This window comes from Netta rufina (genome assembly GCF_964035555.1).
Source record: "Netta rufina genome assembly, chromosome: 23".
Taxonomy (NCBI): domain Eukaryota; kingdom Metazoa; phylum Chordata; class Aves; order Anseriformes; family Anatidae; genus Netta; species Netta rufina.
Window position 1 is genome coordinate 4092692 of NC_140147.1, and position 15625 is coordinate 4108316.

Sequence of the window (15625 nt, forward strand, 5' to 3'; positions counted from 1 at the left end):
AGACCCTGGGGCAGCCGAGGTCTCCGGCTTGGTGCTCGGCCACGGGACACCACCAACCGGCAGCACCCATGGGTGCTCGCAGCCCCGAAAGGTGCCGCGGCCATCTGGGGAGAGGCACCAGCGGGGCGCACGTGGCACTTACTGGGCGCCGGCTGCGTCTCCGAGACCCACGGCGAAGCTGCCAAAAGTCTCCGTGCGGCCAGCTCTCCCGAACACCCATCGGCGTCATCCGGTGAGAAAAACACCCCCAGCAAGCGAGCAAACGGGGAGGAAAACAGAAAAAAAAAAAACAAAAACAAACAAAAAAAAACAAAAACAAAAGCAAAAAAAAAAAAAAAAACCAAAAACCACAAACCAGACCCTCCGAGGGCGGCCGAGGGTCCCCGCGGCACCGGGGAGGGGGCTCGGGGCCGCTGACCCCCCAGGTCTCGTGGCCGCCTCCTGCCCTGCTCGCCGGCTCTGCCCTGGGCTCGGCGGGGGCCGGTGCTGGCCGTCCGTCCGTCTGGCTGGCCGTCCGTCCGTCCGTCCGTCCGATTGTCCTGCTGCGGGGCGGGAGGTGGGGGCGGCAGTCCGGAAAGCAGAGCCGGGGCGTTCTCAGACGGAGCGGGTTTTAGTATGAAGGGGGGAAAAAAACTGGGGTGGGGGGGGTCTCTCTCTTCCTTTTCTCTTCTTCCGTTATTTTTTTCTCTTTCGCTTCACTTATTTTTTTTTTTTTTCATTTTTTTTCTTTTTTTCCCTTTTTTTTTCTTTTCATTTTTTTTTCTTATTTTTTTTTTTTTTTTTTTAGAAAACAAACAAACGGTTCCAATCCCAGTTAAATACAGAACTTGAAAAGTGTTCCAGAAAAAAAGTGCTGGCTAAATTACCTCTGCAAGAGAAACACAACAGCGGGGCGGGGGGGTGAGAAGGGCCCGGGCGCCCCGTGCCCCCCCACCCCCTACCCCAGTATCTCAGCACCCCACGGACCCCCTGCCCCGAGGTGAGGGGGGGTCCCGCACCTACCCTGTAACAAAACCTCGTTGTCCGGTTGGCACGTCAGCAGACACTACAATGAGGTGACCGTAAAAGTGTCCTCGGGGTGCTGTTGCTCTACCATCGGCCCCAAAAACCCGCTCTTCTGGGCGGGGGCCATGACGGGGTGCCCTTGGGGTGCAAAACTGGGGTACCTGTAGTTGTCCTGCAGCTGCAGCATAGAGTCCCTCGGTACGGGGGAGATATTCAAGTCATTGATCAGGGGGCAAGCGTAGGGGCCTCGGTGGTGAGCCCGGGCCATCTCCAAGGGCTCCTTCTCGCCCTTGGGGGGGTGGGCGCCGCTCGGGCTGCTCAGGTGGGGGTTGAGACACGAGGGGTCCGTCCTGCCCATGAAGTCCACCAGCATGCCGGCCCCCGCCTTGCCGTCGTACGAGGAGGGGCTGCGGGTGCTGGCGTTGGGCGAGTACCAGTAGGGGGGATTTTTGCAGCTGGGGGAGTCGTAGTGTGGCTGAGGCATGGGGAGGTCGCGGCAGGCCATGTGCGGGGCGTGCGGCAGGGCCCCCCCCTGCATGCTGTGTTTGAGCGAGTCGCAGGCGGGCAGCTTGCGCAGGTCGCCCCCCCGCAGGTCCTCCTTGAAGGCCAGCGTGGGCGAGCAGTTGGGCGAGAAGGCTTTCTGCAGCCCGGCCTCGAAGACAGTCTGCTGGCCGGGGGCCGCCAGCTGGTGAGGGAGGGCGGGGAAGTGCTTGCTCTCCAAATCCGGCTGCCCCAGGCCGGGGGAGTCGCTCTGAAAGCCCTGCACGAACGTCCCGTCCGAGGGGGTGGAGGGGTTCATGGAGTAGGGCCCGGCGTAGTCGCAGGGGTCCCGCTCGCCCACCCCGAAGCCCCGGGACTGGGAGGGCAGGGGGGACATGCTGCTGTCCCCGCTGTAGTAGTCCAAGCCCAGGTCCGTGCTCTCTTGGAAGAGGGGGTTCACCGGCTGCGACTTGGTGGGGAACTTGGCCTTGCCCGTTCCCCGCTCCTTCTTGGAGGCGCAAGCCCCTCGGGAGCCCCGGGGCTGCCGCGGCCCCGTGCTCCTCTTGGAGGGGTACACGGAGGAGGAGGAGGACGAGGAGGAGAAGTTGAGGTGGGACGTGTCGAACATGTCCACCTTCTTCCGCCGGCCCCGGCCGGGCTTGGAGTTGCTCTGGAAGAGGACGCTCTGGTTCCAGTTGTAGCCGGGGGCCGAGGACGCCTCGTTCCAGTCCATCATGAGCTTCTCCAGGCTGGAGAGGCTGGACTGGCCCTCGCTGGACGAGGCCTCGCTGTTGGCGCGCCGGTAGCCGGCCGGCTGGTTGAACTGGGTGCTGTCGGAGGAGGACTCGGAGAAGGTCTCGGAGACCGTCTGCTGCTTGGCCTTCTGCGGGGTGTAGTTGGAGATGTCCAGGATGACGTTGGGCTCGTTGAGGTGGCACTCGAAGCCCGGGTTGTAGAGCTGGCTGAAGGCCTCCGAGCTCCAGTCCAAGCCGCCGTAGCCCTGCCGGAAAGCCCACTGGGACGCGCTGGGGAACTGCCGGCAGTTCTCGGGCGAGGGCTGGAAGGAGGCCGAGCCTTTGGGCACCATGTAGCCTCCGGGCGAGACGGTGCTGGCCCGGCTGTCGCAGCGCAGCGGGGTGTGGGCGGCGCTGGAGAACTGGCCGCCCTCGGCGCTGTTGAAGAAGGAAGCTTTGCCCAGCGGCAGGCTGGGGCCGGCCGTCTGCTGCGCGTAGCCGGCGCTGTGGGCGCTGCTGGGGGAGGACGGGAGGCTGCTGCCGCTGCCGTAGGCGAAGCTGCAGTCCTTGCTGGTGGGGCAGTCCTGCGCCGACGGGTACTGCTTCCCCGGGGGGAAGACGCTGGCGGGCGCCACGCTCTGCCCCGCGCTGTAGCCGCCGTACTGGGGGTAGCCGGGGGTGCCGCTGGCCGCCGGGTGCGCCGTGGGTGACCGCGATACAGCCGAGGGCGGCACCAGCTTGGGGAAGGCCTCAGCGCCGCGGCACTCCGAGGCTCCTTGTGCCACCCCATAACCAGCAGCGGGGCGGCCAGGAGGGAAGGCCTGGCGGCCCTGCATGGCCGCGTGGAAAGCGGCCTCTGCGCCAGGGGCAGCCGCCGCCGCCGCCACTTTGCCCCCCCGGGCCGGGTAGGCAGCCAGGCCCCCCCGTTGACCCGCCAGGGCGTTGGGGGGAGCCGTGTAGGCGGCCGCCGATTTGCGGGACTCGGAGCGCGAGGCCGAGAGGGCGAAGTCCAGCAAGTCGGAGGAGTCGTCCGAGTCCAGCAAGGAGCGGAAATACCCCGTGAAGAGGCTGTGCCGCTCCTGGCTGACCTCGGCCTGCGAGGACGCCGCGCTGCCGGCGTAGAAGCCGGCCCGGCCGGAGGAGCCCGACTCCAGCGCCGCGGCGTGGAAGGGCCTGGCCTCGGCCCCCTGGTAGCTGCAGTTGCGGCTGGGCTGGCCGGCGGCGTGGCCGTGGTGGGGGGCCCAGGGGCTGCCCTTCTCCCCGGCCCACTCGGAGGCACTGTCGCTGAAGCTCTGCCCGGGGTTTTGCTCGGGGAAGAGCACCCCGTTCTTGCGGGTCCGCCGCTTGCGTTTGGGCTTGCCCACGGGGTCGGGCTCCGGCCGGCCCCTCTTGCGCGGGTGCACGGGGTCGGCGTGCACGGCGGCGGGGGCCTTCTTCTTCTTGCCGATGCCCTCGAAGAAGTCGCTGAAGGAGCAGCGGGAGGCGCGGGCAGCGTGCCCGCCGCCGCGCCCGCCGAAGCCGCCCGCCTTGCCGCCGCGCCGGCGGAAGCCCTGCACGCGGTGCAAGAAGTGGGAGATGCTCTGCGTGTCGGGGGCCTGGTGGATGGACTCGGGCTCGCTGGGCGTCCAGCAGCGGGGCGGCGAGCAGCGCCCCGAGCACTGGCTCTGCCTGTTGAGGAACGCCAGCTTGGCCAGCACGTCCGAGTAGTCGGCCTTGCTGTCGTTGGTGTCGGCGATGTAGGAGGGCTGGGGCGAGGCCAGCTTCTGCTTCCTCCTCCTCCTCTTCTTCACCTCCGGGGCGGGCTCCTTGGGTTTGGCCTGGCCCAGCAGCAGGTTCTTGGGGGGCCTGCCCCGCTTGCGCTTCAGGATGATGGGCATCTCGCCGGGGGGGAAGACCACCACCACGTTGCGCCCGTTGTTCTTCATCTTGAGCAGCGGCGTGGGCTCCATGGAGCTGCTGGCCGCCAGCTCCTTGCCCTCCAGGTTCAGGTTGCTGCTGAGCGAGGACACCTTGTAGGTGGTTTTGTTCCTCCTCCCCAGCGACACGGGGATCTTGGCCATCTTCACCACCATCTTCCGCACCCCGCGGCACTTGCTCTTCTTCCCCGCCACAGGGGCCTTGGGCACCTCGTCGGAGTCCAGGGCTTCGGGGGGCGGCGGGGGGGTCAGCAGCGGGGTGCTGGGCTCCTCGGGCCCCGGGGGCACCTCGGCGGGCAGGGCGAGGGGCAGGACGCGGCTCTCGGGGGCGACGTCCGCCCGGCGCCCTCGCCCTGCCCTCCTCCTGCGGCACAGCATCTTTGGCTTGTCAGTCCGGCGCAGCGCGTACTTGCGGTGGTCCTCGCCGCACCTCCCGGCCCCCCGGCCCCCGCAGGGGCCGCGTTTCACCACGCCGCTCAGGGGACACCCCCCCAGGCGGGGCTGCAGGCCGTGGGGCCGCAGCGGGTCCCCGGTGCCCGCCTGCGCCTCCAGCAGCTCTGGCACGGGCCCCAGCGGCTGCGCCTCCAGCAGCGAGGGCTCGGTGGCCAGCAGCGGGGCCCGCGCCTCCAGGAGCTGCGGCTCCAGGGCTCCGGGCAGCGGCTCCAGCGTCTGCAGCCCCAGCGGCTCCGCCAACGGCTCCAGCGACTGCAGCTCCAGCGATTCGGAGAGCGGCTCCAGCGACTGCAGCTCCAGCGACTCGGAGAGCGGCTCCAGCGACTGCAGCCCCAGCGGCTCCAGGTTCTGCAGCTCCAGCGACTCCGGCAGCGGCTCCAAGCTCTGCGAATCGAGCAGCTGGGGCTGCGACTCCAGCGACTGGGAATCCAGCAGCCGGGACTGGGAGTCCAGCTCTTGGGCCGGGAGCAACTGGGGCTGCGCCTCCATCGACTGCGACTCCAGCAGCTGCGTCCCCGGGCATGCCAGGGAGGCCAGTTCGTTCAGGATGTCCGCCTCGGCCAGGTCCGAGTAGTCGCCGGCGTCGGGCTGCGAGCAACCGGCTTCCTCCGCGGGCGCTTTGGAGGCTGGAGGAGGCTGCGGGGCGCTCCCCCCCCCGCCCTCGGCCTCCCCGTCGCGGGCCGGGGGCCGGGGGTGCCGCGGCGGCTCCGCTTTGCAGAGCACCCCGCGCTCCTCGGGGCTGCGGATGCTGTTGGCCAGGGAGGGCGAGGAGAAGAAGCTGTACTGGAGGTCGCGGTCGGCGGGCAGGAGGCGGCCGTCCTCGTGGCCGCCGCCGCCACCGCCGCGGAGGCTGCCGCAGTCCAGGTGCACCCCGCTGCTCTTGAGGTCCTCGGAGAGGCGGTTGAGGTCCTTCATGATGTCGATGAGCTGCACCACGGGGTGGAGGTTGATGTGCCCGTTGCCGCACTTGCTCCGGAGCAGGGCGACGATGCTGTCGACGTTGCAGCGGCCCGAGGCCAGCGTCGCGTTGGGGAAGGTCTTGGGCGCCCGGTCGCGGGCGGCTGCCTCCTCCGCGCTGCCCCCCAGGATCCGGGGCTCGCCGGCGCAGCCCAGCAAGTCCTCGGCCGCCTTGGTGCCGCCGTGCACGCTCTGGCACCGGTCGGCCGGGTCGCCGTGCAGCAGCGAGCCTGCCTGGTGCTCCCGGCCGAGCGCGGGGCACGAGCCCTCAGGGAAGCTCAGCACGCTGCAGGATAAGGCCTTCTCCGCCGGGCAGGCCGGGGGCCGCTGCGCCGGGTGCCCCGGCGGGTAGAACTTGGGCTCTCGGACGTAGTCGGGCGAGCCGCGCACAACGCTGGTCGTTACCACTGGGCCCGGGGGCTTCACGCGCATCCTGAACTCCTCCTCCCCCGCGTGCCGCTTGGCCGAGCAGTTGCTGACATGGGGGTCGGGGATGGTGAGACAGGGACCTGGACGGGGCAGAGAGGGGACAGTGAGGACCCCCCCCAGGGCGCCGCCGGACAAAGCGGCCGGCTGCGCCCGCTCCCTCCCCGCTGGGGGTGCCCGCGTTTGGCCCCCCGCTCACCCACTGGCCCCGTCGCAGCGCTGACTTACCCTCGGCTCTGCTGCTGCTCCTGCTGTTGCACTTTGTGAGCTCTCTGCAAAGGAAGCGGGGCGCAGGGTTAGCCCCGAGCCAGGGGTCCCCGGGTTTCCCCCCCCCCCGTGCCCCAGGGTTCGCAGCGCCAGTCCCTGCAAGGGACATACCAGGGGCTGGTCCTCCCTGGGGTGCTCCCGAGCCGGCGCAGCCGAGAGGGCAGCCTGTGCCCATCACCCTGGCGTCGGGGCTGCGAGCGGGGCAGGGGGAGGCTGCCTCCGATCTGGGGACAGAGGGGACAGGTTGACCAGCCCCTCCACGGAGCCGGAGGGGACGCGGGTCCAGGGATGCTCGGGTTAACACCCCCCACACCCCCCCTCCCTTCCCACCCCACCTTGTACCCCCCACCCCATCCCCACCAAACCCTCCCCCCCCGGGCCGTCTCCCCTCCAACCCCCTCCCGGGGCTCCATCCTCGTCCCCTCGCGGTGTGCCCCGGGGGTGCCGGGCCGGGGGGAGCGGGCGCGGTGGGGGCCCTGCGGCCGCGTTGCCGCTAGGTGTCCCCGGCGAGCCGCGCTGCCCGCCCGCCGAGCCGCCCGCCCCGCTCCCGGACACCCCGGTCCCCGCCCCGGCCCCGCCGTGCGCCCCCCCCGGCCCGGCCCGGCACGGCCCGGCTCGGCTGGGGGACGGCAACGGGATGGACAGGGGCCGGGGGGGGCGAGGAGTAAAGTTCTTTGTTCGGGGGTGGGTGGGAGGGGAGGGCTGCTGTGCGCCCCCCTGCCCGTGCCAAGCACGAGGGGTGGGGGTCCGGCTCGTGGGGGTGCCCCCAAGCCCACGGGCGCGCGTGGGGGGGCTTCCCCGGGCAGCAGCGGGCACGCAGCTGGGGGACCTCGGTGGTGCCCCCCCTGGCATCTCGGTGTTGGGGACGTGGCACGGGATGGGGACGCACCGAGCCACGGCTCCGGGGTGGCACGAGAAGGCTGAGGCACCGGGGACACCCCAAAATCCGGGGGGTGTCACCCCGCCTCCCAGCCCACCCGTGGCCACTGCTCGTGGGAAGTTGGTGGCCTCAGGAATTGACCTCAGCCCCTTGGCCAGCCCGGCCGGGCACCGTCTGTGTGCCACCCCCCCTGGCCCCCCACCCCTGCCCTGTGCCCAGCCCTGCTTCCTTCCCTGCCCCCCCCAGGGACACCCCCTGTTCATCTGCCACCCCCGGGGAACTGCAGCGGGGCAGCACCCGCGGTGACACCACCCCGTGGCGGCAGCCCCAGGGCCCCCGCATTGCCCCCTGCCTCAGTTTCCCCTCGCTGCAAACGGGTGGCACTGCGGGGTGCGCACGGGGACGCGTGGCGTTGGCACCCAAGGCTGGAAAGGGGCACCCAGCACCCATCACGGGGCTGACACCCACGGCACAGCCCCCTCCCAGCACCCCGCACCCCTCTTTGCCCCCACCCCGCTAAGCCAAGCCGTCTGCCGAGCCGTGGAGCCCCCAGGGATGCTCCGCAGCCTCCCCCCAGCGCCAAGGCAGAGAAGCAGCCGGCTTTGCCGCCCGCCCCCACCCCCGGTGCACCCTCTGCTCCCTGTCCCGGGGCGAGGGCCCCCCCGGGGTACCTGGGCCGCGGGTGCTTGCAGTGCAGGTTCACTTTGAAGCTGCGGTCGGGGCCGTCGCCGTCGCTGCTGGGCTGGCGGAGGCCGGAGCCCTGGGCGCGCGGGAACCACTCGGCTGGCGGGCTGGCACCGTTCTCCAGTGCGCCGGGCTGGCAGGCGACCGAGCTCCCATCTGCTCGAGCAAGCACAGAGACCCCCGCTGCATCAGCCCGGTGTCCCCCCCCCCAAAAAAAAACAGCCCCAGCCCCCTGCCCTGCACCGCTATGGGGCCGGGCGCGCCACGCCCCCTGCGTTCGACGCCTCGCCGGCTGCACCACGACGCTTGCAACCCCCCGGGGACGTTTGGGGACGCGGATGGGGCGCATTTCTGAGTGCCCAGGGACACACGGGGGTGTGATTTGGGGCTGGGAGCCCCTTTGCTCCCCCCGAGCCTCGGGTTTGTCCTCCCGGGGTGCGACGTTTCCTGCTCATGTGCACGTGTGTGCACACGCGTGTGCACGTGGATCCGTGCTGCCTGCTCCAGTGGTGCCCACACGATGCCAGCACGCCCGGGGGCCGTGTGCCCGTGCACATTGGCACGGGGGGAGCACGGCGGAGCCCCCCCCAGCCCGGCGAGGTCCGGCTGTGCCTGCGTCTGGCTGCATTTTCCCCCCCCAGCCGCGTGTGAATCTCTGCCTGTTCTCTCCCTCCCCCAGCACACACACACACACACACACACACCCAGCCACACGCACCCGCTCGGCGTGATCCAGGCTGTTCCCGGTGTCTGGATTAGCGTGACAACTTATCAACAAGGCAGGGAAGGAGAATTCAAACCTGTCAGGCCGTCCTCAGCCCCCTCCCCGTCTCCCCGCGATCCTTTGGGCGCAGCGCTGGCACGGAGGCGCAGGCACCTCTCCCGCAGCCCAGCGGAGAAACGCGGCTGTGTTGCCTGCACGGTGTAGAGTTACACCAAGGGCAATGTGGAGCAGGAAAATATGTGCTAGAAAGACCGGTCGAGTCTCTGATGAATCTGCTAATGTGCCCGGAGCTGAGAGCTGTTGGAGGGGAGTCAGGCAGGAAGGAAGCAAACAGGAGGCTTTCCAGAACAGCCGCTGGGACCCGCTCCCTGCCGCACACGCTGCGCACGGCTCGCCAGGGAGGACGGGGCACGGCCGCGTCCCCTCCTCTGCGCCCCGGCTGCCCCCGAGGGGCCGTGGGGTGCCCCTCGCACGCACCCTGAGCGCATGGAGCCGCCTCCGAGCTCGCAAATCCTTGCACAGCAGGATGCCCGGGGCTCCCTGCTGGTGTGCGTGGCACCCTGCTGTGTGCACCCATGGGTGCGCGCCCCCCCAGCCGTGCGCGGTGCCGCCGGCTCTTACCAAACCCTGCCCGGTGCCGGGCTCCTGCCCTCGTCTCGGCGGGGCCACGCGGCCGGTGCCAAGGTGGGCGACGCTCCCCGCGTGCTGCCAGCGCTCCTCCCGCCCTCTGTCCGGGACCACCTGCGCCCCCCACCCAGCCGAGGGGCCGGGCAGCACCCACGGGCCCCCCGCCACCATTTGGGGGCGAGGGAGCCGGGCGCGCCGGGATGCTCGCCGCGCCGCCGCGCTCACTTTCACCTCCTCTGCTCAGCCCCAGGCAGCTGCCACATGTTTCGCATTAGGCGCTCTGGACTTCGCCATTCCTGGGTTGCTAGCCAGGGGTAGGGCCGTTTTCCTTCTTTTTTTTTTTTTTTTTTTTTCCCTTCTTTTTTTTTTTTTTTTTTTTTTCCTTGCTGGTTACAAAACACCAGCCGAGACCACACAAGAGAGGAGGGATGGAGGGAGCGAGCGAGAGGGAGAGATGGATGGGAGAGGCGGGCGGGGGAGAGGCGGCGAGGCCGGGCGCTGCGGCGGGCGAGGCGGGCGGCGGGGGGGCGGGGGGGAGGAATTGCAGCCACCTCTGCATCCCACCTCCTGACCCCTGGAGCCTCGCAAAGATAACAGCCCCCGAAGACTGCTGACTCGCCTCGCAGAAATCCAATATCCTCGCCTGGTGAACTAATCGACTACCTGGGCTCGCCACCTCCCCTGCCCGGGCTTAATCCTGCTGCTGCAAATCTTTAATTAGTTTAACGGTTTCAGGCTCGGCGCAGGCTGGAGGCAGGCGGCACGGCCTCCCCCCCCCAACCCCCCCGGCCCCGGCTGGCTTCCCGGGGGGGCTCCCGCTTGGGTGGCACGGCCACCCGGTGCCGCGGGGCGGGAGAGGTGCCACGGCAAGGGCACGGGGGGCTGCGTCCTTCCCCCCACCTCCTTCCCCCCCTTTCCCCGGGGCCGCTGGCACCCGGCCCCCTCCCCGGAAGGGTTCGCTTGGCACCGGCGTCGCGGCAGCTTGCGGCGGAGGGGCCGGCCCCGCAAGACACGGCCGTGGTTTGGTGCCCGGCTCCGAGGCCACCCAGACGTCAGGGTGGGGCCGGAGATGCCACCGGGAGACAGCCAGGCGGCGGGGACGCAGCCGCCACACAGATGGGGACACGCCGGCCCCGCGCCCCCCACCCCGTGCCGAGATGCCCGCGGGGCTGGTGTGGGGTGCGGGGGGGTCCCCCCCGATTGCCCCACTGCCTGCCCGGCCCCCTGGGCACCAGGGGTGGGTTGTGAGGGCCCCGAATCCCCCGTTTTGGGCGCCCCCGTCACGCGGGTGCTGCGGGCACGGGCTTGCCACGTCCGTCCCCGGTGCGTGTGCTCGCTCCTCCCTTGCACACGCGCCATGGATGTGCCCCCCCCCCAAATTGTGGCATCAGGGGGGTGCCCCACTCGTGCACGCACACCCCTTGCACGCTCCTGGGGACACCACCCCTCCCTTGCACACTCACACACACACGTGCACCCCCAGGGCACGGTGGCGGCTCTCCCCCCTTGCACGCGCGCATTTGGGGGCACCGTGGGGGCTCCCCCCTGCCTGCTGCCGCCCCCCCTTGCACGCTTTCACCCCCCTCTCGCTCGCTCACACGCACCCGGCCCCCCCCACGCCCTGCAAATCCCCACCGAGCCCGTCCTGCGCCTGCTGACACCAATGGAAAATCCCCTCCAGTGACAGCTTCCTGGCAGGCGCTTTCCGAGGGTTTCCGTGTTCTCCGTCCAGCCCCCCCCGGCCACCTCCTCCCCGCGCCGTGCGGGGGGTCGGGCGGGCGGGCAGACCCCCCCGTTTCACCCCCACCGCCACCCCCCCGGCCTCAGCATCGCGACGCTCGCCCCAAAGCACACGGCTCCTGCTCCCTCCTCTTCCTCCCTGCGCCCCCCTCACCCCCGTGGGGTGTCCCCGGCCACCGCTGCGGTGCCACCGGTGCGTGGTGGTGGTGCCTTGGGACTGGGGGGGGCTGGGGGTGGCCGCAAGCGGGTGCTGGGGGGCGTGGGGGCTCACGAACAGCCCTGACACCCCCTTGCCTTTGGCCATCGCCCGCTCCCGGGGCTGTTCGATCCCCTCTGTCGCCGCTTCCCCCCACTGCCTCGCCCTCTGCGCCGCGGTGGTAATTAGGAGAGGGAGCAGATGGTGCCTGCGTTTCATCCCAGGGAACGGGGTCCAGCCGAGCTGCTTGGCCTCCCCTGCCCATCGCGGGGCCGCAGGTCACCGGAGCAGAGGGGTTTTGGGGTCCCCTCCCCACGCAGGGAGCTGCCGGACCCCCACGGTGCTTTGGGAGGGAGACGGCACCGCTGGGAAGGGTTTGGGTGCTGCGGGGGACAAACGCCCTAAGGAAATGTGGTCCGCGGGGAGAGCTGGTGACACCTCCCCGAGGCACCCCAGGGTGCTCAGGCACCGGGGAGGGGGGGGGAGCTGTGGGACCGAGGGGCTGGCGGCGCCGGGTACCTGCAGGTTTTGGCACCCCCCCAACCACACCCCGCTGCAGCAAGGCACTGTGGGAAGCTCCCTGCCGAAACCACCCCAAAACCCAGCTGGGGACGCAGCCCCCCTGCGGGCACCGCTGCCGCATCCCACGCTGCCGGGGGGGGGTCACGCGGAGCTGGGGAGGCGGCACAGCCCCCAGCCACGACCCCCTCCCCTGCCGCCTCCACCCCCCTGCAATCACCATTTTCCCCTGTACAGGCCTGGGGGCCCACAGCCCCCCCCGGGCATGCTCCCCTTGCTTTTTTTTGGGGGTCAGGACCCCCCCACACGTTCCCCTCGATGCCCAGCTCCCCCCAGCCCCGTGCCATCGGCCACGACGGACGCAGCCCCCTCACACCAACCCTCTGCCCCCCAGCCCCTGTCCCCGGAGGGGTCTCGGTCCCCTCGCCAGGCGCACGGGGGGGGGGGGGGGCTGTAGGGCTGTGCCGGGGAGGGGGGCCGGGGAGGTGGGGCCGCCAAAGCGCTCGACAGATGGACTGCAGAGACGGTGGCACCTCGGCCGGCTGGAGCCGAGAGCCGCAGTTCAGAGCTAGCAGGGAAACGGGCTAAATTTAGCTGCTTCCCTCGGTGCCAGCTTTGTTCCCCCGCCCCGCTGAGCCGGCGCAGGAGGCGAGCAGCCGGCCTGGCCCCCTCCTCGGCCCCCTCCCCGCTGGGGACCGCGGGGACGCCCCGACAGCCGGCCCTTTGGGGCGCGGAGCCCGGTGCCAAGGGGGAAATTTGGGGGTGCCGGGGTTTGGCACGCGGGTCCCCCCCTGCGGGTGCCGTCCCCGGTGCCGTCGTGGGGTGCTTTGCCCTGCGTGCCCCGGGCCCCCCCCCCGCGTGCCGGCAGGCCTGAGGCTGCGCAGACGGCCACGGCCCCCCCCCCTTTTCTCCCCACGCTCCCTCTTATAGCCACAGCATGAGTCACAGCTCCGGTGCGTCCCTGCCCAGCGCCCGGCCACGCCGGGTCATGTAACACCCGCGGCCGCCCCTGCACGGAGCGGGCTCCGTCCCCCAGCCCCGTGCCACCCCCTCGCACGCACCCCGAGGTGGCTCCTCAGCCCCCGACGCCCCGCTGGGGACCACCGGGGGGGTCGGTGCTCGGCTCCCCCCCAGCCCCGAGCCAGCTGCGAGGCCGCGGTGCGCCGCGGGTTAACGCCAAGCGGGGCCGGGATGCTGCGAGGCCAGTAACATTTGGAAGGCGCCAGATGGATGCGTGCCCGTGCCGAGGTCTCGCTCGGCACAGCCGATGCTCCCCCGGCGCTGGGGCTGGGGGGCTGCCCGGGGAGGGCGCGAAGGGGCCAGGGGGAGCACCGGCAACGTGCCCCACGGGCTCCCGAGCCACCCTCGCCCACCTGTGTCCCATCGCCCCCACGGCACCGTGGGTCCCTGCCATGGGGAAGGGCAGCGGGGGGAGGCCGGGGGCGGCGGGGGCCCTGTGCCGGGCCAGGTGCGCCGGCTGAGCCCGCGGCATCGCCGCTGCACCCCTTCGGTGCCGGCCCCGGGGCCAGGTGGGGAGCAGCCCCCGCGGGGCCGAGGGGGTCCGGGCAGGGGGGAGCCGCCAGTTGCCTCCCCCGGCCAATTTTAGAAACTGGCTAGACAAGAAAGGCAGAAAGGGCCGGGCAGGATTTACGGCCGGGCTGGTGTCAGGGTGTTTTTTTTGTTGTTTTTCTTTTTTTTTTTTTTTCTATTTTTTTTTTTTTTTTTATCGGAGTTGAGCGGAAACTCCTGGCTGCAGCTCCTGTTTCCTGGGAGATGCGGCGCGGTGCGGGGCCGGCGGGGGCCGAGCTGGGGTGGGAGCCACCGGGGCCGCTGCCAGCGTGGCGCGGGGAGCACCGGGCACGGGCGCGCGCGGAGCTGCTGCCCTTGGGCACGGGGACGGGCACCGGCAGGGGGGTGCAGGCACAGGGGTGTGCACACGCAGGTGCACACGCGGGACGGGCACGGGGGCAGGTGCACAAGTGTGCGTGGGCACAGGTGCACGCGTTGGTCTGCGAGGGTGCACGTGCACGGAGCTGGGTGCACGGAGGTGCACGGACACGGAGCTACTGGGACGTGCAGGTACACGGACACGGAGGTACACACAGACGGAGGTACACACAGACGGAGGTACACACAGACGGAGGTACACGGACACGTAGGTACACGGGAACACAGGTACACGGACACGCAGGTACACGGATATGCAGGTATACGGACACCCAGGCGCACACACACTCAGCTGTGCCCCCACACCCCTCCCCGTGCCCACCCGCACGCCCACCCCCAGCCGGGGGCGCAGCACCCAGCACCTCCTGCGCCCTCCCAGCCACGTGCTGCAAGCACCCAGGTGGCACCCACGGGTGCTCAGCGCACGGGGACCCCCAGCCCCTCAATACAGCCGGGTCAGAAGTGTGCCCCCCCCATCCTGGAGGCTGTCAGTGGCTCCCCAGGCTCACCCCCACTAAATCCCCATGCGTGGGGGGCGCATTGTGCTGGTCCTGGGCACAGCAGGTGGCCCTGAAATGCAACCAACGCTTTCGTGCTGCTGTTCGCGAGGCCCCCTAATTCCTGTGGTTTGTCCCCAAAAAATCAAGAGTGCCAGCAAGGCGGGGCGGTGCGAGCAGAGCAGGGGGCACGTGTGTGCATGGGGAAACTGAGGCAGGCAGCAGGGTGATGCCGCTCCCAGGCACGGGTGGAAACTGCAAGGTGCAGCGGGTGCTCCCCGGGGAGCCGGGTGCCCTGTGCTGGCCCCAAACCCTGCTCCCACCCCACCCCGTTATAGTGACAGGGACCCCGCACATCCCACGGGGCCGAGGTCCCCTGGGATGGCGATGGGGGCACCCAGCTCGCCCCGTACCCCCCTGGTACCCCGCTGGGTGCCTCATCCTGCACCCACCTCCACGGCGCCGTGCGCTTCCCCCACCCTCGCCGGGGAGCTTGCCATTAAAATTGGAAGAACACAACTTGCCGGCAGAGCCCCGGCGCGCATCGTACACAGCCTGTCACTCACACATCACTTTGTAGATGCCCATAAATTGCTTCATTACCTCTTCTAATTGAGGAGAACGCAGCTGCTGTGGGGCGGTGACAGAGCTCCTTCCCTTTGAAGGATGCCTCGCTCTCCAAAGACGGGTCCGGCGGAGCCGCAGAGCCCCCCCAGCATCCCAATAATAACAATAATAACAGAGAGAACGGCGATAAGAACGGGATCCGAGAGAACCCCCTGGCACAGGGCAGTGGTGTTCACATGTGCTGGAGCCCACGGGCAGGATGGGGACAGGCAGGGGGAAACTGAGGCACGAGGGGGCTGCGCCACGCACGGGGTGGGAACGCGGCCCCCTGCACGGCACCGGGGCGCACCACGGCGGTGGCAGGGACGGAGGACGGCTCGTGGTGTGAACCCCAGCTGCAGGGATTTGGGGAGGGTGGAACTGGGGGCTCGGCAGCGCCAAAAGTCCCTTGAAAAGTCCCTGGGGAACTTCGCAGCCCGCTCGGGGCCGCGTCCTCCCACCTCGGCCAGCACGAAGCCGCCGCGGGCGCCCACGGCCCTCGCGTGTCCCCATCCCCGTCCCCATCCGGGGCAGCAGCGCTGCGCCCCGGCCCCCCGTGGGCCCCAGGCTTTGTCTGGGAGGAGGCAGCGGCTGCGGCTGGGCTCAGTCCCCTTGCAGGATACTGCAGAAGGATTTACTGTATTGCAGCTCGCGCTGGCTGCAGCCCAGCGCACAATAGATTAGCTGTAGCCCAGGGCAGCACGTTGCGGGGGAAGGAAGGTGGGACTCATTCGGATGCAGATTGCAGGGCATTTGCTGCAGTATACTGCAGGATCCGGCCGCCCGGACCCCCGCCACCCCGCTCCGAGCTCTGCCAAGAGCGGGGCCGCCGGGGGCCCACGCGTCCCCCCCCTGCGCCCCCCGCGTCGCCGCCCCCTCCGAATCCGATGCATCCCCGACACATCCCCACGGGGTGCCCACGCTGTCCCTGCCCATCCCCTGTCCCCAGTGAGGGGGTGTGTGCATG

The 15625-nt window shown here is 70.0% G+C and overlaps 1 protein-coding gene across 2 annotated transcripts in view; it reads right to left on the minus strand.

Annotated features, from left to right (window-relative positions):
- Positions 1-15625, minus strand: part of AHDC1 (AT-hook DNA binding motif containing 1) — a gene marked incomplete at its 5' end in the record, with an annotated part of 50255 nt that overhangs the window by 1468 nt on the left and 33162 nt on the right. Inside the window, 5 exons of one of the 2 annotated variants that reach the window (XM_084300528.1) lie at positions 143-868; positions 1003-6054; positions 6200-6243; positions 6350-6462; positions 7790-7895. In XM_084300528.1, the coding sequence (XP_084156654.1) occupies positions 1046-5977 (4932 nt within the window). In that variant the 3' untranslated portion in view covers positions 143-868; positions 1003-1045. Of the gene's footprint in view, positions 1-142; positions 869-1002; positions 6055-6199; positions 6244-6349; positions 6463-7789; positions 7959-15625 lie in introns of those variants that run through there. The other variant, XM_084300527.1, reaches the window with a different exon arrangement.